A 25729-nucleotide genomic window follows, 5' to 3' on the forward strand; every position below is an offset into this window, starting at 1 on the left:
TAGTTACATAGTTACATATAGTTACATAGTAGGTGAGGTTGAATAAAGACAATAGTCCATCCAGTTCAACCTGTGTAGGTGTGTGTGGCTGTACTCATCTCACATACCCCTGAATGTTCTGATCCTTGAGATGTAAGTCTAAGAGTCTTTTGAAAGCCACCATACTACCCTCAGAAACCACCTCTTGTGGTAGAGAATTCCACAATCTTGTAGCCCTAACAGTAAAGAACCCCCCACGTTGCCTGTGGTTAAAACGCTTCTCCTCTAATCGCATTGTATGCCCTCGAGTCCTCATGCAATCCCTTCGAATGAACAGCTTTTTTTCTAAGCTGGGATCCCCATTAAGATATTTATAAATTGCTATCATGTCCCCCCTCAGACGTCTCTTCTCCAGGGAGAATAAATCAAGCGATTGTAGACGCTCTTCATAGTCAAGGTCCTCCAGTCCCCTAATTAGTTTAGTTGCCCTTCTCTGGACTCTCTCCAGCTCCAACACATCCCTCCTGAGGACTGGCGACCAGAACTGGAGAGAATTCTCCAGATGCGGTCGGACCAGAGTTTTATAAAGTGGAAGGATTATAGTCTTATCTCTGGAATACATCCCTTTCTTTATGCATGCTAATATTCTGCTGGCTTTGGCAGCTGCCGCTTGACATTGCATGCTGTTGCCTAATCTATCATCAACCAAGACTCCCAGATCCTTCTCCATTTTTGATTCCCCCAAGGGTTCCCTTCCTAACGTGTATTGTGTTTTTATGTTTTTAGTCCCCAAGTGCAAAACCTTACACTTCTCCACGTTAAACCTCATTTGCCATGTCGTTGCCCACTCTGTAATTTTGTCCAGGTCATTCTGTAGGATATCTGCTTCATGCTGTGCAGTTATTGCCCTGGCCAATTTTGTGTCATCTGCAAAAACTGATAACGCACTACTGATCCCGTCCTCAATGCTGTTTATGAATAAATTGAACAAGGTTGGTCCCAGGACTGAGCCCTGGGGCACCCCGCTTACAACCTCAGACCAGTCTGAGTATGCGCTGTTTATCACCACCCTTTGGACACGCCCTTTAAGCCAATTCCGTATCCAAGAGCAAACCCTGCTTTCGATACCTGCAGACCTTATTTTATAAATTAAGCGCTTGTGGGGAACTGTATCAAACGCCTTAGCGAAATCCAAGTACACCACATCCACTGGTCTCCCCCTATCTAGCTCACAGCTTACCTCCTCGTAGAATGCTAAGAGATTGGTTTGACAAGAACGCCCATTTGTAAACCCGTGCTGATTACTGCTGATGATGTTGTTGTCTTTAGCAAACTCTACGATATAGTCCCTTATCATCCCCTCCAGAAGTTTACATACTATTGATGTCAAACTGACAGGCCTATAATTTCCCGGGATATGCCTCTGGCCCTTTTTGAATATCGGAATCACGTTAGCTTTCTTCCAATCCCCTGGTACATCTCCTGTCCTAATACTGTCAGCAAAGATCAGGAACAGTGGTCTGGATATAACGTTACTGAGTTCCTTGAGTACTCTCGGATGTACGCCATCCGGGCCTGGTGATTTGTTTGTGTTAAGTTTATCCAGCCTTTCCCTGATTTCACCCTCTGTTAGCCATAGTGGCAAATCCTGTGTATTACTACTAACCATACAGTCATGGTCAGTGTACCCCTCCGTTTCCTGTGTAAAGACTGACGAGAAAAAAGCATTCAGCACGGTTGCTTTTTCAGTGTCCTCTGTAACCATCTCCCCATCATCGCTAATTATGTGTGCAATATGCTCTGCCCTAGTTTTTTTGCTGTTGATATATTTAAAGAATTTCTTTGGGTTTTTTTTACTATCCTCCGCTATTTGTCTCTCAAAGTTGATTTTAGCCATTTTGATTTCGTGTTTACTTTTCTTATTTGCCTCCTTGTATTGCTCGAAAGCCAATACAGTGCCCTCTGATTTATATTTCTTGAAGGCCATTTTTTTTTCCCTAATACGTTTTTTAACGTTACGGTTTAGCCAGCCAGGTTTGGCTTTGTCTCTTCTAAATTTATTTCCCATAGGAATGCACTGCAAGATGCCTTTGCCTAATATGTTCCTAAAGCATTCCCATTTTTCCTCTGTGGTCAGGGATCCCAGGGTTTGGTCCCAGTTTACCCTTTCCATCAATGAGTACAATTTTGGAAAGTTTGCCCTTCTGAAGTTTAGGGTTCAATATGTGGCATTGGGGGGGGGGGGGGGGGCATTGGTGTAGCACACCAGTTCAAAAAATTGGCCAGTGAGTTTGGCACTGTGTATACCAGACTTCACTCAGCTAACGAGGCAATATTGTTGTATGACACAAATACACTTGAAAAAGTATACTCAGATAACAGCCCACTTCAATATGTGGTATTGGGGGGGGGGGGGGGGGCAATTGGTCTATCACACCAGTTATAATACATTATAAGTGCTTTTGTCACTGTGTGTAGTGTTGCTGCAGAAACACTCTGTCTCACCACCACACCTGTCACAATGCTGCACAGTGCACAATAATAGTACTAATCCACTATAATATGCTTTCTACAAAGTATATTATACTGTGGATTTCCCACCTCCCCCCCCTTTTTAGTGCACTGCACAGCAATACCAAAAAATTTGCAGCCCTTTAAATTACTTTTGTAGACATTAACAGAGCAATATTTGTCACTGCTGACGATCTCTAACTGCCCCTACAGCAACCACTGGATACCTCTCCCTATAGTAAAGAGACTGTAATAGACCCTATAACGACATTGGAGCACTTTAAATGACTTTTGTGGACATTGACAGAGTGATTTGTGTGTGACTGCAGCCGATCTCTAACTGCCCCTAAATCAACCACTGGATACCTCTCCCTATAGTAAAGAGACTGTAATAGACCCTATAACGACATTGGAACACTTTATATGACTTTTGTGGACATTGACAGAGTGATTTGTGTGTGACTGCAGCCGATCTCTAACTGCCCCTAAAGCAACCGCTAGATACCTCTCCCTAAGCTCAAAAGATACTAGACCTATACCGAAATACCAGCCCTGAAAAGGACTTTTGTGGACATTAGCAAAGCGATTTGTGTGTGACTGCAGCCGATCTCTAACTGCCCCTAAAGCAATCACTGGATACCTCTCCCTAAGCTCAAAAGATACTAGTAGACCTATACCTAAAAATACCAGCCCTGAAAGGGACTTTTGTGGATCTTCACAGCGCTATATGTGTCTTAAGCACAGCAGACCTCTCGCTACACTGGCAGAAAGCGGAATGTGAAATGGCCGCCAGATTGGGTCTATTTATAGGGTGGGGGGAACGTCCATGTGCTGGAATGTTTCAATTGGCTGTCCCGTTCCACCTGATGGCTGTGTCACGGGTCAAAGTTCTCCACAATGTAAACAAATATGGCCGCCGTGAACAACGCCATGTGTCCGCAAATTTTGCGGGTAGCGAACAAGCAAAATTTGCCGCGAATCGACCGCCGGGCGAACCGCAAAGCCATCTCTAGTTGTGATGGCTAGCCAGCCATGAATACACAGTCTAGAACAATACAATGACAAAGAAACTTCTTCTTTTCCTTTTAAATATAATACTCGGGGTGGGGTACCCTAACATAGGCACCCCTGGTCATCTTTTACCCGGACGGACCAGGCCAGGCCTGACCCGTCTGGGCGGCGAACCTCCACCCTGTCAATGTAGATGGACCACCCAAAGTTCCACTGTGCCTTGACGGCCTTGAACCTCTCCTTCAGGTCAGCTTCTGGCGAGTCTCTATAGGGCCTAGGAATAAAGAGAAAGTCCCAGATAGCCTCCTCACACCAAAAATCCCTCTGCTTTTCAATCAGTAGAATGACCTCTCTGGGAGCATAAGGATAGTCCTATCCATATTCTAGCATCACCTTGCGCTGAATCCATCTCTGCATTCTGGACAGCCTGGGGAGGGTCTTTCTGTTGCCTCTCCCTGGCAGAGAAAAAGGGGTTTCTACCCACTGAATTAATGTACCATAAGCTGTATTCTGGTCCTGAGCCCAGGCGTAGTTTGTAGGTGGGGATAAATCTGGAATCCTCTTAGCGTATGCTTCACAAAATCCCAGTTTCTGCACCAACTCTCCTCTTTCCATGGCCTCCTTGGCCTCTTTATCAAGAGCAACAACTTCAGGACCTGGGAAGCTACTCCCAGCCTCTGACCCCCAGTCCCACTCTGTTTCATCAGCGGATCCCCAGTCATTGATCCCTTCCTCAATGGATTCGTACTTGTGCTGAAATGATGGGGATCCTAGGTTAACAATTCCTGCTTCTTCCTCACCACTAGTGCTTGTGGGTGAGGCCGCAGAGGCTGCGGAATTGTAATAGGGGCAGATCTTGCTACTGCTGCTACTGATGCACCCTCTGGCCACCTCCTGACCGCTTGTACCGGCTTGCATCCTCTTCCCAGAGCTCCCAGTGACCCAGTGCCTCTCACTGATAATGCTGGCCCACTGTCAGTGTGCATGGCCTACAGCTTCATCATGACACGTACCATGCCTCTCCCGCCTCCGCGGAGGAACCTGGAGTCCGATGTGGTCTCCCTGACTCCCAAGAAACACACATCTTCTTAGGCCGGCCTTCACTCCGCTCTGACGGCGGCAGCAGATAGCCACATTGCCAACACTGAACCCCACGTTTGCACTTTCAATGTAATATTTGTACATTGTGGACATACCATTCCTAGGTACTCCAGGCCGCCACCTGTGCACAGCGCGAGTCCTCCTTCAGGCACCATCCGGATGCCTGTGTCCCACACGAGTGTCTGGCTGGGCTGTCGGGTCTGCTCCGGTGTCTGCTGAGCAGGTTCTCCGCCATTTGGTGAAGTTACTCCGGCCACATACTTTTTCTTGATTGCATACTCCATGATGCTCTCTCCTGCACGTGTCTCCCTTTCAGCCACACCCGAAGGGGTGGTGTTAAATGGACTCCCCTAGTCACTCCTGATTGGCTGGGTGTGACTGATGTCTCCATCCTCTCTCCTTGTTTGGCAGGTGGCTCCTCCTGCTAGGCAGTGCTGTGTGGATTGCGCTTTCCCGTGTGGTACAGTAACTTTTCCCCTGCCATGCTCTCTCTCTCCAGCCCACAGGGAAGTTACTGTAAAGCGGACCATGTCCCTCGCCAGACGTGCATCCACTCTTCTTATTGCACCCGGGCCACAACTGCACCTCCCTCTCCTGGTGCCAGCCGTCCCTCCTTGCCAGGCAAGAGTAATATCCCGCTGTCATATGCACAGTCAATAGTCCTCTCCCCAACACATGTGCACGTAAGGCCCTCCATACTGTCTCCGAAGATAGTCCCACTGCCTCTCCTGGCATGGCTGACTGCAGTCTTCACAGTATTCGTGCACTTACTGTATAGAGCAAATGTCCCGCAGTCATAAGTACAGTCAACACCAGTCCATATAGCTTGTACACACACCTGGCCCCTGGTACCTTGCTCCTCGTGCCCCTGGCACAAAAATTTAGATTTTTGACATTTTCTTCGGCCATTGCCAGGGGCATCCAACCCAGTAACCCATGGCAAAATCCCGGATGAGCACCCAAATGTAGCAGAATTTCCAGCCTTTGTGCTGGATGTGAGTCTGCCAGGGTTACCGCTAGTAACAACAGCACATTTAAGCATGTTCTCCAAGTGTGAGCACTGAGACAAGAAACAGTCCAGCATCTTCGTTTTTTGTATTAATTTTAGGAAATTGGATGGGAGAAGGGAATGAGTGGGATACTCCTCTGGCTCAACTATACACAATATAATGGGACAACTGAGAAAACGACTTTTGATGCTGACTTGACGCTGGCTGAGAACTTTAACTGACTTCTGACATTTCCTTGTGACTCAAAAGTCCTTTGTACTACTCCCTTTACCCTTCTTGGCTGAGGTAGCTATTTGTAAGCACTGCTGCAACTCTTAACTCTTCAGGGGCCCACACACTGGCACCCTCTTTCTCTTCAGGGCCTAGACACTGGCACCCCCTTTCTATAACTGCTGCACAGTCAGCTGGCTCCTCGATCCCTCTGACCTTTCCGGAGTGGTCCCCTATCCTAGGCAGACCCCAGGGCAGTTTACAGTACTCACGACACTGCTTTCCTGGAAACTCCGACCCCCACAGCTCCCCTTGTCCCTCTCCACACTGGATCCCTCTCTGCAGCTCAGCTCAACATTCTGTCCTCTAGGTCAGCCGCCGAGGACATCCGTTCCATGCTGACAGGAGGAGAGACAGCCGTCACCTCCCTCCTGGGACTCTGCTTCCTGCCAAAGACACCCTGTCATGTGCTCCTCTCAGACTTATATCCCCCTCCCAGGATGCATTGCGGCAGAATCTGCCCTCTGGGATGGATACAAGCCCTGGTGTGCTTTTGGTCAGGTTTCCTCCACTGTCCAATGAGAGCCCTCATTGGATACAGTGGGGAGACTCCCCAACTCAACAGTCACACCTGAGAACACATGATAGCCTGACTGATTAATTGGACCCTGCTGATAAGCAGACAAGGTCTCCCCTATAGGTTACCTAGCACCTACCTAGGAGGGTGCTACATTTACATAAAATTTGCATAGTTGTGGACTTTATGTTTTTAAAGAAGCATCTGATTATATAACAAGTATTAATAATTGACATATTATTTATAGTATAGCACACATTTATCACAACTGAGGTTTTAGCAGTTGTTATTATTCATTCATTTTTTATTGTTTTATTTGATATTATTTAGCGCAGCACTACAGTTTGTTTTATTATGGCACTATACACTTTAGTATGAGATAGTGATTAGGGATGATCGAACGGTTCGGGTCCACCATCGGTTCGGCCCGAACATTGGGTGTTCGAGGTTCGGCCGAATTTAGAACTTTTTGCCCAAAAAGTTCGGAATTCGGCAACCAGAACCGCCCAAAATGCAATGCTTCAGGAAATGGGCTTTAAAAGCCCGTGAATGGACCAGAACCATTAGCAAAAGCCAATTGAGGGGGCAGGAGAATGCTAGGAATGTGATTGGAGTGACTAGGGGGTCCCTAGACCAATCATTAGTGAATACGCCCCCCAGTATATAAGATCGCCCCGCCATATTCCCAGCATTGTTATACTGGACATGGAAGAGAGTGGAAGCAGTTCTGTTAATTTTACTTTAAAAGTGTCATTTAGCTATTTTTAGTGTGAGGAAAGGGATATCTAGTGTAGTTAGAGTGCTCCTTTACACTTAAGTTAGCTTCAAAAATTTAGTTTCTGTAGGGAAAGTGTTAAGTGTCAGGGGACCGTAGTGTAGTGTAGGGTTAACTGGCAGTGACTGCTATGGCAGGGTGACAAAACCCCTCCATAGCAGAGTGACCGCTATAGAGAAATGATAATTTCTCTGAATAGCTTCGGGACACCATTATGGCTTCTCACCAGCCTAGCATTTTTTATGCTGCAGGGGCTGCCACTGCCAGTGCTTTTTTGAGGACATGTTTGATGTCAGACATGACATCTGAACATGTGTATAGGGGGTATATATAGACATATATGTCTGAATATATACCCCTAGACATATATAGGTGTGATAGTTGAAGAAATAAATGCTTGCGCTAATGAAATCATTTACAGTAATATATTTCTGCTACTATCACACCTATATATGTCTAGGGGTATATATTCAGACATATATGCCTATATATACCCCCTATACACATGTTCAGATGTTTTGCCTGCCTCAAAAGAACCCCAAAAAATGCCAAAAAAACGCTAGCGTCAAAAAAAAAAAAAATGCCCAGGTGTGTTTTTGCTGGCATTTTTTGGGGGGTTTTGGAGGCAGGCAAAACATCTGAACTTGTGCACAGTACCACTATACACAAGTTCAGATGTTTTTTCTGACTGCAAAGAACCCAAAAAAATGCCTGCTTTGAAACCGGCAAGGTGTTACAGCAGCGAAACCATATTCCTGTGCTCAAAGTTTTCTAATACAAACAATCCTTTTTTTTTCTGGTTCTGGACATGCTACAGAGCTGAAACTTCACAGGTACACCTTTTAGACCCCCAAGACACAAAATCACACAAAAAAAAGTTCTTAAAAATTGTCATTTTTGATAAAAAAGCCAATTATTGAAAAATTAAAGAAAAAGAAAAAAGAGATTTTTTGATTTTTACTTTGGATTTAGTATTTGGGGGGTCTAAAAAGTATACATGTGAAGTTTCAGCTCTGTAGCATGTCCAGAACCCTCCAAAAATTAGCATTTTCTTATAATTTTTATTAGAACAGGAATACGGCTTCTCTACGGCGTTTTTTCTTGCATTTATCTGGCATTTTTTGAGGCAGGCATGACTTGTGTATAGTGGTACTGTGCACAAGTTCAGATGTTTTGCCTGCCTCCAAAACCCCCCAAAAAATGCCAGCAAAAACACACCTGGGCATTTTTTTTTTTGACGCTAGCGTTTTTTTTTGGCATTTTTTGGGGTTCTTTTGAGGCAGGCAAAACATCTGAACTTGTGTATAGTGGTATATATACACACATACATATATTTATATACATACCTAGACATATATAGGTGTGATAGTAGCAGAAATATATTACTGTAAATGATTTCATTAGCGCAAGCATATATTTCTGCTACTATCACACCTATATATGTCTAGGTGTGTATATAAATATATGTATGTGTGTATATATACCACTATACACAAGTTCAGATGTTTTGCCTGCCTCAAAAGAACCCCAAAAAATGCCAAAAAAAATGCTAGCGTCAAAAAAATAAATGCCCAGGTGTGTTTTTGCTGGCATTTTTGGGGGGGTTTTGGAGGCAGGCAAAACATCAGAACTTGTGAACAGTACCACTATACACAAGTTCAGATGTTTTGCCTGCCTCAAAAGAACCCCAAAAAATGCCAAAAAAAACGCTAGCGTAAAAAAAAAAATGCCCAGGTGTGTTTTTGCTGGCATTTTTTGGGGGGTTTTGGAGGCAGGCAAAACATCAGAACTTGTGCACAGTACCACTATACACAAGTTCAGATGTTTTTCCTGACTGCAAAGAACCCAAAAAAATGCCTTCTATTAAACCGGCAAGGTGTTACAGCAGAGAAGCCATATTCCTGTGCTTAAAGTTTTCTAATACAAACGATCTTTTTTTTTATGGTTCTGGACATGCTACAGAGCTGAAACTTCACAGGTACACTTTTTAGACCCCCCAGACACTAAATCCAAAAAAAGTCATGCCTGCCTCCAAAAATGCCCGATAAATGCAAGAAAAAACGCCGTAGAGAAGCCGTATTCCTGTTCTAATAAAAATTATAAGAAAATGCTAATTTTTGGGGGGTTCTGGACATGCTTCAGAGCTAGACTTCACATGTACACTTTTTAGACCCCCCAGATACTAAATCCAAAGTAAAAATCAAAAAATCTCTTTTTTTTTTTTTAATTTTTTTTTTAAATTTTTAAATAATTGGCTTTTTTTATCAAAAATGACAATTTTTAAGAACTTTCTTCTGTGTGGTTTTGTGTCTGGGGGGTCTAAAAGGTGTACCTGTGAAGTTTCAGCTCTGTAGCATGTCCAGAACCAGAAAAAAAGATCATATAGATGTTAAAGTTAAAGGAGGCTCCCGAACCACATCCCTGTTCTACTGAAAAATTATCTTTTTTTTTCATGGTTCTGGACATTTTTGGCTTTTTTATCAAAAATGGCAATTTTTAAGAACTTTTTTTTGTGTGATTAATAGTTAATGGGGCATGACCCAGAACCCTAGGCACTTTTTAGGGGCATTTATTGGGTTTTGGGGCTTCAAAATGGTGTTTTTTGATTACCGAAGTTCGGGTCCCATTGATTTCAATGGGGTTCTGAAATCCGGGCCGAACTTTAGGGAAGTTCGGATGTTCTGGCCGAACCGAACTTTTCAAAAGTTCGATCATCCTTAATGGTGATCGGTGCTTGCAGCTGGCTTGATTATAACAGTGTTGGTCGTAGTAGCTCGCAGGATCCTTTGATATTTGCAAAGTCCAACAGAATATATGCAAGATATTGCAATGATCAGAAGCCTCCAGTGTAACCAGTTCTCCTGTCATATCATAGTTCGCATATAGACACTCCACCCATCCAGCAGTCATGTCTGATCTATATTATGCACCCAGGTGGCTTCCATGCATGCAATAGATTATGCTGTACTCTAGACCAGGGCTTTTTTTTCTCAGACAATAGGTGCAGAAACTCTCCCTTTCCAACCCCTTTTCCCCACCCCTACCCACCTCCGAGTACGGTTCCTTGGTTTCACCTACCCACCTGCCATTACTGCCCTTTTAGGGAATACACAACTAAGTATCATTTTGTGGGGATAAGTCATTTGCATGCAATATGTTAATGATAACAAGAATATCTGTAAAATTGATCCCCTGCAGCCAGTCACAAGAGACTATAGCAACAATAGATCCCCCCTTACCACAATAGACCACTCCAAACTCCCCCTCATCCGCAGCGACAATAAATCCCCCAGCAACAATAGACCCCCCCCCCCCCCGGCAGCAACAACAGATCTCCCCACAGCCAGCATCAGTAAACTCTCCAGCAGCCAGCACCAATAGACCCCTCCCTCAACAGTAGATATCTCCCAGCAAACAATGACCTCCCCCCAACAATATAAGATCCACTCCCCCAGCAACAATAGGTTCCCCACCAGCAACAACAGACCCCCCCCCCGCAAAAATATATCCTTTACAGCTAGAATAGATCCCCCAGCAGCCAGCATCAATAGACCCTGCAGAACACCCCAGCACCCCTTCCCATAACATACAGTCAGTGCGGAATCTGCCTTCCCCCATGTTCCCCCGCGTTCCCCCACGTTCCTCCACATTCCTGCTGAAAATTAGGCCAGCTCCAGACTAGGGATAGACAGATTATCGCCAAGGCCAATATATCGGTGGCCAATATGCACTTTCCCCGATACACTGGTATCGGCCCCGGAACTGGCCGATATTGCCGATATTTTTGTGACATCATTCTGCCTTCTTAGGCCGCCTCCCTCGCCTTGGACAGCTTAGTCTGGAGTCGGGACTAGTCTTGCGGGAGTGTATCACAGCCATACACCCACCCACAGCAGCCTGGTGCCAGCCAGCCACCCACATCCACAGGCCCGGTACCAGCCAGTAAGCCACAGGCACTGTACCAGTGAGCTAGCCAACTATCCACAGGCTCTGTACCAGCCAGTCAGCCACCCACAGGCCCTGTACCAGCCAGCCACAGGCACTGTACCAGCCAGCCAGCCACCCACAGGCCCTGTACCAGCCAGCCACCCACAGCCCCTGTGCCAGTCACCCACCCACCACAGGGTGTCAGCCAGCCAGCCACCCACCACAGGGTGCCAGCCAGCCAGTCACCCACAGACAGGGTGCCAGACAGCCAGCCACCCACAGGCACTGTATCAGCCAGCCACGGGCACTGTACCAGCCAGCCGCCCACAGGCCCTGTACCAGACAGCCACCCACAGCCCCTGTGCCAGCCACCCACCTACCACAGGGTGCCAGTCAGCCACCCACCCATCACAGGGTGCCAGCCAGCCAGCCACCCACCACAGGGTGCCAGATAGCCAGCCACCCACCACAAAGTGCCAGACAGCCACCCACCACAGGGTGCCAGACAGCCAGCCATCCACCACAGGGTGCCAGCAAGCCAGCCACCCACCACAGGGAGACAGCCAGCCACCCACCACAGGTTGCCAGCCAGCCAGCCACCCACCACATGGTGCCAGACAGCCAGCCACCCACCACAATGTGCCAGACAGACAGCCATCCCCTACAGGGTGCCAGCCAGACAGCCACCCACCCACCACAGAGTGCCAAACAGCCAGCCATCCACCACAGGGTGCCATCAAGCCAGCCACCCACCACAGGGTGCCAGAAAGCCAGCCATTAAGCATTAAATAAAAATTAACATGTTCGGTACCTGATTTGTGTCAAAAATTGTCTTTATTTTTCAAAACTTTAAATGTAAAAAATATTGGCCCATGTCGGCCGATACCGATATATTGTGACCAAAATACCGGTATCGGTATCGGCCCTGAAAAAAACATATCAGTCTATCCCTACTCCAGACCCATCCTTCCATAATAACTCTCTGGCAAAAAAAAATCCTTTCTTGATATACATGTAACATCCTCCTAGTGTAGAGTAGGCTTCTAGGTCAATTTAGTTTAGCTCCTCTGTAATTAGTGGAGCAGGGGTTGATTTAGGTTTGCTCAGTGTTTCACATGCTGCTGCTCTGTTACTTCCCCCTGTCTTCTAGAAAATTATAGAATCATAGCAGGAGGAAGAACAGGGCACATAGCCTGAATATTTATGGCACCCCAGCCAATCCTTGGGGAGTTGTGCCCAGAAGGTGGAGGAGGAGCTTATAAATAGCATGAGGCCTGAGCAGCAGCAGCATTCTTGGGTCCAGTTCTGCAGGAGGAGACTCCTGTAAAGTGTTCAAGAAGTCTTTGTGAAGACGCCAAGGTCCCAGCTAGGCTTAACTGGGGGGGGGGGCGGCTATTCTCAAATCCTTTGTAAAGCGATCAAGCTGGGTCAGGAGGAAGCTTATTGAAGAGAGTCGGGAGGAGGTTGGTAGGAAGCAGTCCAACTGTCCTGCAGCATTGTGAGTCTACATCTCCCTCACTAGGAAGAGCCTGGTGGATATTGGTAGGAGGCAAGCTGTGAACCTGTGTCTAAGTGAGTAAATGACCCCCAATGATGAAGAGAAATGACAGTGTGTAGCTTTTAAACTCCTGATAGAGTCACCAGCAGCATTAGGAATCCTGTGGGGCATTTGGCATGTGCAGTGCAGCCATAAATACAGCCAGTAGTGTGTGGAGTGCAGCTAGAAGTTGAGGAGTCCTCCAGTTGTCCATTAGCAGTTCATCAGGGTATCTTATGCTCCCTATGTTTATCCATGTTCATGTTACAAAAAACACTACAAAGAACCCTTAGACTAGTCCCTGAGCCAGTGGAATGAAGAAAATGCTGTGTACCTGGCTGTGTGTGTCCTAAAGGGGGAAATAGGACCAAATTCACTAGGGGCTCTTTAGGGGGAGCGCTACACACAGTTTCTTTCCCCATCTTCTAAGATGTAAAGGCAGCTGATTGGTTGATCAAACACTTTGGATCGTAACATGAAAAGACCCTATCAAGGCCATTCTGGTGTTTACAACCCTAGTTGCTCATGACAGTAAACAATTGCCCATTTGGCCAATTAACATTTCTCTTGTTACAGTTTGCCTTTTGAAAAGAATTAGGAAGAGTCTGCCAACTTTATCAACCCTAATTAATTCCATGATAATGTGTTAATGGATTTATAACCTGTCTATGCATGTACATTTAGCAACATACAGCAACATACACTATATTGCCAAAAGTATTGGGACGCCTGCCTCTACACGCACATGAACTTTAATGGCATTCCAGTCCTAGTCCATAGGGTTCAATATTCAGTTGGCCCACCCTTTGCAGCTATAACAGCTTCAACTCCTCTGGGAAGGCTGTCAACAAGGTTTAGGAGTGTGTCTATGGGAATGTTTGACCATTCTTCCAGAAGCGCATTTGTGAGGTCAGGCGCTGATGTTGGACAAGAAGGCCTGGCTTGCAGTCTCTGCTCTAATTCATCCCAAAGGGTGTTCTATTGGGTTTAGGTCAGGCCAGTCAAGTTCCTCTACTACAGACTCTCTTAGCCACATCCTTATGGAACTTACTTTGTGCACTGGTTCAAATAATTTGGTGAAGTGGGGATTATGGTGTGGGGTTGTTCTGCAGGAGTTGGGCTTGGCCCCTTAGTTCTAGTGAACCCAGTGAAGGGAAATCTTAAGGAGTCAGCATACCAAAACATTTTGGACAATTTCATGCTCCCAATTTTGTGGGAACAGTTTGGAGATGGCCCCTTCCTATTCCAACATGACTGCACACCAGTGCACAAAGCAAAGTCCATAAAGACATGGTTAGGCGAGTTTGGGGTGGAGGAACTTTACTGTCCTGACCTCAACCCGATAGAACACCTTTGGGATGAATTATAGCGGAGACTGCGAGCCAGGCCTTTTCGTCCAACATCAGTGCCTGACTTTACAAATGTGCTTCTGGAAGAATGGTCAAACATTTCCATAAACACACTCTTAAACCTTGTGGACAGCTTTCCCAGAAGAGTTGAAGCTGTTATAGTTGCAAAGGATGGACCAACTTAATTAAACCCTACAGACTAAGACTGGGATGCCATTAAAGTGCATGTGCATGTAAAGGCAGGTGTCCCAATACTTTTGGCAATATAGTGTATATATAGTACCCTCCTATAAAGAGGCTGTGAGGCTAAATTTAATATTTGGCTTCACTGTAGTGAGTGGAGCAGTGATTGATTAATTTTGTCCATTCAGGGTTTCCGGAGCTGAGTGTTTAATTTCTCCCACCTGCTTATGGAAGAAGTTTCCAGAGAATAGGGCAGGGAGATTCAAATGACCAGGGTGAAGATATTTAGCATGCTCCAGCCAATGCCTTGAAGGAGGCATCCAGAAGGTGGATGGGGGTGATAAATGTTTGGGAGGCCAGGGAGGGTTGGAGCTTTCCTGGGGCTGCTGCCCCTAGGAGAGAGTAGGAGAGAGTTAGTGAAACATGATATTGTAGTCTTGGCCTCAGCAGGAGTTGGGCTGAGGGCTTAGAGAAGATTGCTAAAGGATTATTTGCTGGAAGACACTGTCCTGAAGTCCTGGTCTGGAGAAGGATCTTTTATCTCCCTCACTGAGGATTTACTCGTGGAAGTGTTAGGTTTCATTTACACTGGGAACTCCTGAACTTGAGTTTACAAGCGTTTATGTTTTTTTTTGCCAAAGCTCCTAAACTCAGCACCATAAAAGTCTATGTGTCCATGTACATATAGGCTTCTAGCAGAGTTTAGGAGCTGTCACATTTAGGTGAGGTTAAACCTCCCTCTCCTGAATGTGGAAGGATTGCATTCAGGATAGGAACATTTTGACCGACGGCCATGGGAAAATGCAAAACAAGATATTTTGTGTTTTCCCGTGGCTGTGGACAGGGTAGGCTAGCATACACATAGCCGTATACCAGTGGATGGTGCTGCTTAGCAAGTAACTCTACTGTCTTAACAGATGGGCTTAAGGAATTATTTCAATGCGTAAAATGGTATTTGGAACAGAACAAACATCAATTAAGGCATTGCAATGTTGTACCTAAAAGCAGTGGTATTCAGGGGTATGATTTACAGGCATTTTCTTAATCACATGCTTATGTAGCAATATTTCCAGGCATTGGGCCTGACGTGTGTCTGCCATGGTTACCGTTAACACCAACAGCGCATTTAAGCTTGTTGCCCAAGTGTGAGATCCGAGACAATGAACAGTCCGGCGTCTTTGGTTTTTAGTTTTATTGTAGGAACTTGGATGGGGGAAGGGAATGAGTGGGATACTCCTCTGGCTCAACTAGGTACAAATCTGGGACACTTGAGAAAAATGCCGCCTATCGCTGTCTTGGCGCCCGCTGAATGCCGACCAATGCTTACTGACGCTTGTAAACCTGATTTGCGGTCTGTGAACTGAAACTTGACTTCTGATGCTTCCTCACAGCTTAAAAGTCCTGTGCATTACTCCCTGTAGTCTTCTCTGACTGAGGTAGCCACTAGCAAAGATGCTGCAGCGCTTAACACTTTAGACTTCAGGGCCCAACCGCTGGCATCCCCTTTACTCTTCAGTGTAATCTCTGGCACCCCCTTTTTTATATTCCTGTACCGGCTAGCTAGCTCCTGGATCCCTCTGACCTTCTCCGGAGTGGTCCCCTCTGCTAGGCAGACCCCCAGGTGCAGTTTGCAGTACTCACGACTCAGAATGCTTTCCTGAAACTCGACCCCAATGCTCTGCTGGTCCTCAGCACACCTAGATCCTCACTGCAGCTCAGCTCTGTGTCCATTCAGGCCAGCCGCCTGGGACACCTGATTCTTCCTGACAGGAGGAGAAACAGCCGTCATCTCCCTCCTGGGACTCTGCTTCCTCCATGTGTCAAGTGCTCCCCACAGACCTATACCCCCTCCCAGAATGCTGTGCGGCAGAATCTGCCCTTCCAGGATGGATACAAGCCCTGGTGCGCTATTGGTCTGGTTTCCTCCACTGCCCAATGAGAGCCCTCATTGGCACACAGTGGGGAAACTCCTCAACACAACAGGCACACCTGGGAACACATGCCAACCTAACTAAAAACATGGCCCTGCTGATAAGCAGACAAGGCCCACTATACTTTACCTAGCACCTACATTGGAGGGTGCTACACTTATCTTAACTGTGCTATTAGGATTTATAAATTCTGAGGAATTTATTAGTGACAATGATATTATAATTACTTTGGCAATTATCAAAATAACTGAAGAATACTGCCAACCCCAATGACATTGGATATACTATTATTGTGGTGGCTAGTTTATTGTGAAGTTTATTAGAGGCTACTCATATAAACAAAACCAGAGGTAGTGGTACAGTGCCTTGAAAAAAGTATTCATACCCCTTGACATTTTCCACATTTTTTCTTGTTACAATGCATTTTATTGGGATTTTGTGTGATAGACCAACACAAAGTGGCACATAATTGTGAAGTGGAAGGAAAATGATAATTGGTTTTCAAAATATTTTACAAATGAATATGTGAAAAGTGTGGCGTGCATTTGTATTCAGCTCCCCTGAGACAATACTTTGTAGAACCACCTTTCGCTGCAATTACAGCTGAAAGCCTTTTTTGGTATGTCTCTTCCAGCTTTGCACATCTAGAGAGCAGTGGCGGCCCGTGCATAGGGGGCGCCAGGGCGCCCCCCCTAAAAAAAAAAAAAAAAAAAGACAAAAAGAACAATAAAGTTATATAAAAAAAGCAATCGGTTCGCCGTAATCGCCGACCTATGTGGTGGCTAAAGGGGGGGGGGTGGGGTTTACAACCCAGAAGAGGCGCCGATTGACTGCATTCTGGGGGCGTAACCTGAGCGCCGGAAACGGCGCTTCGCCACCCCCACCTTCGTGATATCCTGGCTGTGTTTGGTCCAGTCTCCAGCCTGGACCAATCACAGTGGGACATCAGCTGGTGACGTGACGCGTGGGGCGTAGCACTGCCCCGGGGTCACTGCTTCTGCCTTCTTCCTTACCGCCCGAGTGTGTCGCGCTGCTGCATTGGAGATAGACGTCCCATCCGCAGCTCCGCACTGGGCAGCCCGAGTCAGACCGACGGCGACGAGCGACGACTCGAGTCAGTGAGTCGCTCACCAGGAGGACCAGTCCACCAGGAGCCTGGAGCAGGATGGAGATTCGGGGACCAGGACCACTCGGCGAGTTGGATCGGGCGGCGGCGGCCCGGCGGGCCTTCCGCGCACTGCGCGCAGCATCTCGAGGAGCGGAGGTCATCTGGAACAAGTTACCAGTCGGTCACGGTAAGTGAGTCCTCAGTCCTCCTGACCTGTCAGTCCTCCTCTCCTCCAGTCCTCAGGTCTCCGTGAGTCCGTGATCATCCCCCCAAAAAAAAATGCTGGGCAGCACTGTGGGCAGACATTGCCAAATTAGATTGCCATGCCATTGCCAATTTGCCATCACCATTGCTGCAGGCCGCCACTGCGCAGGCAAGGAGAGGGAGAACAGCTGCAGCACTGGCTATGTGTGCCTGGCTATGTGTGCCTGGCTATGTGTGCCTGGCTGCAGCATGTGTGATGCTGTCAGTGACCAACTGGTCTGTGCAGATGTAGACCACAGTGTGCCTTGATTTGGGCTACATGCCTGTACCTACATGTTCTGCCATGGGCTGGGTCCATCCATCCACCCATCATGGATGGATGGACCCAGGCCAGGCCAGAACAGGTAGGTACAGGCAGGTCACGGTGCAAGATTTATCAAGTTACCCAGGCCGGGCCCAGACCAGAGTGCAGATATCCTTATATATATATCATAATGGATGGATGGATCATCCATCCATCCATGGATTGATATATATATATAATCATATCTGCACACTATGGTCTGGGCCCGGCCTGGGTAACTTGATGTTATTCCTCTTGCACCGTGACCTCACATGCCTGTACCTACCTGTTTTCCCCTGGCCTGGGTCCATCCATCCATGATGATAAGGATATCTGCACTCTGGTCTGGGCCCAGCCTGGGTAACTTGATAAATCTTGCACCGTGACCTGCCTGAGTGCCTGTACTACCTACCTGTTCTGGCCTGGCCTGGGTCCATCCATCCATCATGGATGGATGGATGGACCCAGGCCAGGCCAGAACAGGTAGTTACAGGCAGGTCACGGTGCAAGAATAATATCAAGTTACCCAGGCCGGGCCCAGACCAGAGTGTGCAGATATCATTATATATATCATCATGGATGGATGAAAGGGGTCATGTATGCTGGTCACTACATTGAAAGGGGCATGTATGCTTGTCACTACATTGAAAGGGACATGTATGCTGGTCACTACATTGAAAGGGGCATGTACGCTTGTCACTACATTGAAAGGGGCATGTACGCTGGTCACTACATTGAAAGGGGGCATGTATGCTGGTCACTACATTGAAGGGGGAATGTACGCTGATCACTACATTGAAGGGGGCATGTACGCTGGCCACTACATTGAAAGGGGGCATGTACGCTGGTCACTACATTGAAAGGGGCATGTACGCTGGTAACTACATTGAAAGGGGGCCTGTACCCTGGTCACTACATTGAAAGGGGCATGTACGTTTGTCACTACATTGAAAGGGGCATATACGCTGGTCACTACATTGAAAGGGGGCCTGTACGCTGGTCACTACATTGAAAGGGGCATGTACGCTGGTCACTACATTGAAAGGGGGCCTGTACGCTGGTCACTACATTGAAAGGGGCATGTACGCTGGTCACTACATTGAAAGGGGGCATGTACGCTGGTCGCTGCATTGAAAGGGGGCCTGTACTGTGGGATTAGTGCTAGGGGGTCTGTACTGTGGGATTAGTGCTAGGGGGCCTGTACTGTGGGGTTTGTGCTAGGGGGTCTGTACTGTGGGGTTTGTGCCACTCTCAGTCAGTGTATCCCATAATAGGGTGCCTCTCACAGTATATCCCATAATAGGGCCCCTGCTCCCTATTATAGGATATACTAGTACTGAGAGACCCCTTAACCTTCCTAGCGGTATTCCCGAGTGTGACTCGGGGTAAGATTTTAGTGCCAAAAGCGGTAACCCCGAAGTCACATTTGGGGTAGTGCTAAGAAGATCGCTGGATGCTGGAGGAGGTTTTACTTACCTTTTCTCCGGGATCCAGCGAAGACTGCGGGCGGTGTGCGGCGGCGGAGCTTCCTCCCGATCGTCTGCGAGCCCCGGCTTCCGTCTCCAGCGACGTGACGTCCGCCGGGGGGTGGAACCGGCGGCAAATTCAAATGTAAAATGCACCAAACACACTGATAACGTTCAAAATAAAATAAAATCACATTACATTGCCCCCCAGTGCCCTTTACTGCAGTTTTACTGTACTTTTTATGTAAATATATGTATATATATATATACATATATATATATATATATATATATATATATATATACAGTATATATATATATATATATATATATATATATATATATATATATATATATATATATATATATACGTATATATATATACACATATACATATATATATATATATATACACACACATTACACGTAATTCTTGTGAATGAGCAGCCCAAACCAACTCTATACATTATATATATATATATATATATATATATATATATAATATATATATATAATATATGTATACATAATATATGTATACATACATATATATATATAATATATATAATAAATGTATACAGTTGGTTTGGACTGCTTATTCACAAGAATTACATGCAAAATAATGGTACCGCTTTCAGCACCTAAAATCCAAAATAATCATACCGCCAGGGAGGTTAATATGTGATATATTGGGAGAATTTGTTCACGTAAGCAAAATACAGGGGACAAAATGGGTGTAGTCTATAAGGGGTGGGGCTTCTGAGAAATGGGAGGGGTCAAAATAGAAGGGCGGGGTCTTGCGCCCCCCCATCTTAAAACTTCACGAGCCGCCACTGCTAGAGAGAGAACTTTTTGCTCATTTTTCAATCTCTGTCAGATTAGATGGAGAGCCTCTGTGAACTGCAATTTTCAAGCCTTGCCACAGATTCTCAATTGGGTTTAGGTCTGTACTTTAGCCATTCCAACACATGAATATGCTTTGATCTAAGCCATTCCATTGTAGCTCTGGCTGTATGTTTAGGGTTGTTATCCTGCTGAAAGGTGAACCTCCACTCCAGTCTCAAGTCTTTTGCAGACTCTAACATGTTTTCTTCTAAGATTGCCCTGTATTAGGCTCCATCCATCTACCCATTAACTCTGACCAGCCTGCCTGTCCCTGCTGAAGAAAAGTATCCCCACAACATGATGCTGCCACCACCATGTTGCATGGTGGGGAATCGTGTTTTCAGGGTGAGGTGCAGTGTTTTACCGCCACACATAGCGTTTTGCTTTTAGGCCAAAAAGTTACATTTTGATCTCATCTGACCAGAGCACCTTCTTCCACATGTTTGCTGTGTCCCCCACATTACTTCTCACAAACGGGCTTCCTTTCAACAATGGCTTTCTTTTTGCCACTCTTCCATAAAGGCCAGATTTGTGGAGTGCACGACTAATATTTGTCCTGTGGACAGATTCTCCCACCTGAGCTGTGGATCTCTGCAGCTCCTCCAGAGTTACCATGGACCTCTTGGCTGCTTCTCTGATTAATGCTCTCCTTGCCCGGCCTGTCAGTTTAGGTGGACGGCCATGTCTTGGTAGGTTTGCAGTTGTGCCATAATCTTTTCATTTTCGGATTATGGATTGAGCAGTGCTCCATGTTCAAAGCTTGGGATATTTGTTTATAATCTAACCCTGCTTTAAACTTCTCCATAACCTTACCCGCCAACTTGCCTCTTGTATTCTTTGGCCTTCATGGTGCAGTTTGTTCACTAAGGTTCTCTGAAGAACCTCTGAGGGCTTCATAGAACAGCTTTATTTATACTGAGATTAAATTACACTCCATTTACTAATTGGGTGACTTCTGAAGACAATTGGTTATACTAGATTTTAGTTAGGGGTATCAGAGTAAAGGGGGCTGAATACAAATGCATGCCACACTTTTTAGATATTTGAAAAAAAAAAAAAAAATGAAAAACCATTTATCATTTTCATTTTAATTATCCAGTCCGCAATAGAAGGTGTCTGGGTGGAATTCCAATGCATTGGGATAAGACTCTTGGCAGCATTCAACAAGTGTCATACTAGAGAGGATTTGTATTTTTTATAGGAAAAAGGGTTGATGTGAAGAAGGAATGTCTAGGTCTAGGTCTGTAATGTGTTTAATCCAGTGCGCTATAGATTCCCAGTATGTCCTTATTTGTGGGCAGTCCCACCAGAGGTGTAAGAACATTCCACGTTCCTTGTTGCATCTCCAACAGGAGTCTAACACTGTAGGGAACAATTTCCTAAGCATAACTGGGGTTCTATACCACTGAGTCCTGATTTTAAATGCTGATTCCTGAAGGCGTGTACTGAGTGAGCATTGGTCAGAGAAGATGCAAGACTTTTTCCACTGTGCATTTGTAAACGAGCAGCCTAGATAATTTTCCCGGAGTGTTTTGTGCACATCTGTAGAGTCAGGTAGCTTATCATTAATCCATTTATATTTGAGGTAACTGTTCTCATTGAAGTTTGGAGTCGGCAGCTATTTTCAAAGCTTGTGAGGCTTCTATGGAAATTCATCCGAGATTTATGACCGTGGAGAAAGTCATGCATCTGAACATAGTTCCAGAATGTGAGAGGATGGCTTGTCGAGCATCGTTTTTTTATTTCTGGGAAATTTAAGAATTTTGAGTTGTGGAAACATCTGTTTGCCAGCACAGCCCTTGTTGTTCCTCCCTGTGTAACAACAAGGGATCTATTTCCAACATCAGGGTTATTAAGGAGTGAGGTAAGTGGGCCAGACCAGGAGGAGAGATTGTATTTGGATGCTAGTTAATGGAAGATTGCTAGTGTGGTGCTAATCAGTGGGTGTTTCGTTATTGCCTGTGGATATACTAGCGGGTTAGACCAGGGAAGAAAGTATGTATCAAACTGGGTCCAATGGCATTCTATGTTCACCCAGTCCTTAATGGAGCTGTGACAGTGCCAATCTATTAGCCTTGTAAGATGGGTTGCATAGTAGCATTTTTGAAAATTTGGGATGCCCATTCCACCGTCTGTTTTGTTTAATTGGAGATATTGAAGTCGAATGCGTGGGTGTTTATTTGCCCATGTAAAGGATCTTTGTAAAGCTGTTAATTTGCAGAAAAAGGAAGTGGGTATGTGGATAGGTAGAGCGTGGAATAAATATAGAAGACAAGGGAGGATGGCCATCTTGATAATAGCTGCTCTGCCAAACCACGAGAATCTCCCTCTGTCCCAATTCTTCAAGTCAATTCCTATTGCCTTCAGCAAGGGTAAGAAATTGGTGTCAAATAGATTGTCGAGGTTGGCGGTCAGTCTAATACCAAGGTATTTCAAAGATGTTTGCTCCCATCTGTAAGGGCATATCTGGGGGTAGGGTTAGGTCAAGAGCTTCCGATTTTGAGTTGTTCATTTTAAAGTTGGAGAGGAATCTAAAATCGGGTATTGGGATGTGTGGCTGTGCTATATAAAATAAGAGATCATCTGCATATGCTGAAACTTTAAATTCTTTTGAATGTAATTTCATGCCCTGTATTGATGGGTCCAAGTTAATTGATCTAATATGTGGCTCTATGGTCAGTATGAATAGAAGGGGAGATAAAGGGCATCCTTGTCTTGTGCCATTATGGAGTGTTAATGGATTAGAGAAGATACCATTGACCCTGACTTTTGCTTGTGGTTTCGCATAGAGAGCTTGTATCCATGATCTCATGTTAGTCCCTGGGCCCACATGTTCGCACGTGGCGAAGAGGAAGTCCCATGCAACCCGATCAAAGGCCTTCTCTGTGTCAGTTGAAAGCAGAAGACCTTCAAATCTGGCCGAACGGGCTCCATGAATCATGTTCAGAGATTTAATAATATTATCCCTGGCTTCTCTGCCAGGCATGAATCCCACCTGTTCAGGGCCATTGATCTTCTCCAGGAAAGGGCGCAATCTGTCAGCCAGAATTTTTGCTAAAATTTTTAGGTCAATCCATTTATCATTTTCTTACCACTTCACAATTATGTGCCAATTATGGCTTATCACATAAAATCCCAATAAAATACATTTACGTTTTGGGTTGTAACAAACTGTGGAAAATTTCAAGGTTGTAGACTGATCAAGAGTGAGAAGTCTAGGCACATGGAGCAATGAGGACACCTTGTGAGGACCACTCCCCTGCCAGCTAATGGGAGCAGAAGGAGCATTGTTTCCGTTGGCTGGTAGAGGTGAGACAAGCAGAGCACGCTGCAGAGTAAGTTCATCTCTTGCTCCTAACACATGCTCAAATTTTTAAGCCAAGCCAAGTACTTGCTATGAATATTGTTTATGTTTTCATATTATTTATACTGTTTAAAAATTGGTTAGTTTCTAATAGGAGATTTTATCATGTTTTAGGCCTTCAGTAAAAAAAATGCATTGTGTCAGCAAATGTTCCCTCTTTTGTCAAAAAAGAAATTAATAAAAAAAAGGTTTTGGAGGGTTGCCCAGAGGAATACGAATGATTTGTGTGGATTCAGCATTTTGCACTGACAATGCCTGGCTCTGATCTCATGTTGGTATGGCATTGGTTATAACCCTCACCTATCTCCATTGGAATTCCCATAAGGGTAAAAATGTATAAGCAATAGAACAAACGGTGACAAGACTTTCTGTACAGCAGAGCATCACGATCTTCAGTGACACACTTTAATATTGTATGTGCCGATCAGTTAGACTACTTTTTGCATTAGTATATGAAAAAGCAAAGAGGCAATTCATTTTCACTTGCTGCATATAGCGAGCACTATAATTAATGACTGGTATAACAACAAAAGAAATCAGAGGTGTATTTAGTCCAGTCCACATTTTTTTTCTATAATAAGTCATTGTTTATTTTAAACCTACATCATTAAAAAAAAAAAAACCCTGAAATGTCAGCCTCTGGTGAAACAATTCTTTTAAAGCGGTATTAAATCTAACAAAAATGTAATATATTGCAACTTACCAATCATTAGATATGGTAGCTAGCTGCATTAGGTTTCTTTTTTTTGTAGGATTTTTTTCCCCTCTGTTTTACCTGGTGATCTGGCCAGTAACAACATTTCTGTCTTAGGGTCTCTGCATTCTGAAATGAAGTAGTAAAGCAGACACCTTTGGACAGCAGGTTGTCAGTCTAGGCAACGGGTAGTGCTACACTAGAGGATTTAGATAGACTTGTCTAACAAATTAAAGCTGAATTCCAGCTAAAACTTTATAAACAGGAAAAGCAAACATTTGTTCCTTTTGGGATAAAGGTTTTATAGTACATAAATAAAAGCTAACCACTGTAAGCACCCCTGTCAGTGGTAAATTGTTTTTCTCATCCTTCTAACTGCTACCTTGTCTGGACAGCTTGGTCTGTTGAAGGAAGTTGAAAAATATCAGACGTAGTGGGCTGAACAACCGTGTAAAAATAATGGAAAAAAGCCTAAAAAAGAGAATAAATGCAGCCACCATATCTAAGAATGATTGAACTGCAATGTAATACATTTTTGTTTTGGAATTTAATACTGCTTTAAATATTACAAAATAATAGATGGTAAATTCAACCCTACATCTAACATTAGGCTTTTAATGCGTTCAAGGAAAGTTAAGGATATCTGACCTCTACAAACGAATTGACCAATGATCCCATCTTTATATTTAGTAAGTTTCCGATCAGGGGCAGGGGGGTCGGACCCGGTGGGAGCCCCTGTTTTCTGTACATCGTCTTCCATGTTGAGAAGATGAAGTAGCAACAGGAGAGAAGTATTAGCACAGACGTCAACAGCACTGTCAGTTCCATGGTGGTACGTAGACTGAAACATCTGATACAGCAAAAAAGTCTCTTGGTTCATATAAAAGGGAGGAGCAGTGTTGGATAACGTCCAGTGGAACCGAATTCATCACTGCCACTTTTATGATGAAGGTGCTAACCCCCTGAAGGCAGACCATTATTCACCAGTACATCCTTGCCAAGATTCTTTTTTCAGATAAAAAAATGTAAATGTATATTCAACACTATAGCAAGGGGGTTTCTTCATCTTTGAATAAATGAATACTCTGAAATTGGTGTAAACTATCTATTGTGCAATGCAAGCATTGCAAATTTGTATATGTGTGTATTCTCAGAGGCAAAGCACAGTTAAATAATATGTTTGAACTGATTTATAGTGACAGCACTGCGTCCTCAAGTATAATTTATTATGAATATATTATTTAAAAGATGGAACTTTAAAGGTACCTGTAATCAGACCTACAGTACATTAAAAAATAGGAGATAGAAGTCTGACCATTAGACACTGGTACTCTCCTGGTCCAGTCTACACGCTCCTAATCGCTGGTCAGAAATAGAGAGAGGATCCATATACCCGGTACATCCTTGTTCCCGGACATGGTCCCTCACTACCTTCACTGATTCTGCACTTAAAACCATGTTTATTGCACCTATGCTGTTTACCTGGAACATATGGAGACATTGTAACCAAGAATACTCCCTTGCATAATCTTTTCCCCCTCTGTCCAATGTCCTCTTCAACCCA

General features: G+C 44.9%; 1 protein-coding gene across 1 annotated transcript in view; it reads right to left on the reverse strand.

Moving 5' to 3' along the window:
• LOC309559473 (cytochrome P450 2C16-like) overlaps nucleotides 1-25023 on the reverse strand; it is a 112240-nt gene extending 87217 nt beyond the window's left edge. Inside the window, exon 1 of the mRNA XM_082262745.1 lies at nucleotides 24814-25023. Within this exon, the coding sequence (XP_082118871.1) occupies nucleotides 24814-24993 (180 nt within the window). The 5' untranslated portion in view covers nucleotides 24994-25023. The remainder of the gene's footprint in view (nucleotides 1-24813) is intronic.
• Between the last annotated feature and the right edge of the window lie 706 nt (nucleotides 25024-25729).

This window comes from Pelophylax lessonae (assembly GCF_965119305.1).
Source record: "Pelophylax lessonae genome assembly, chromosome: 7".
NCBI classification, from domain to species: domain Eukaryota; kingdom Metazoa; phylum Chordata; class Amphibia; order Anura; family Ranidae; genus Pelophylax; species Pelophylax lessonae.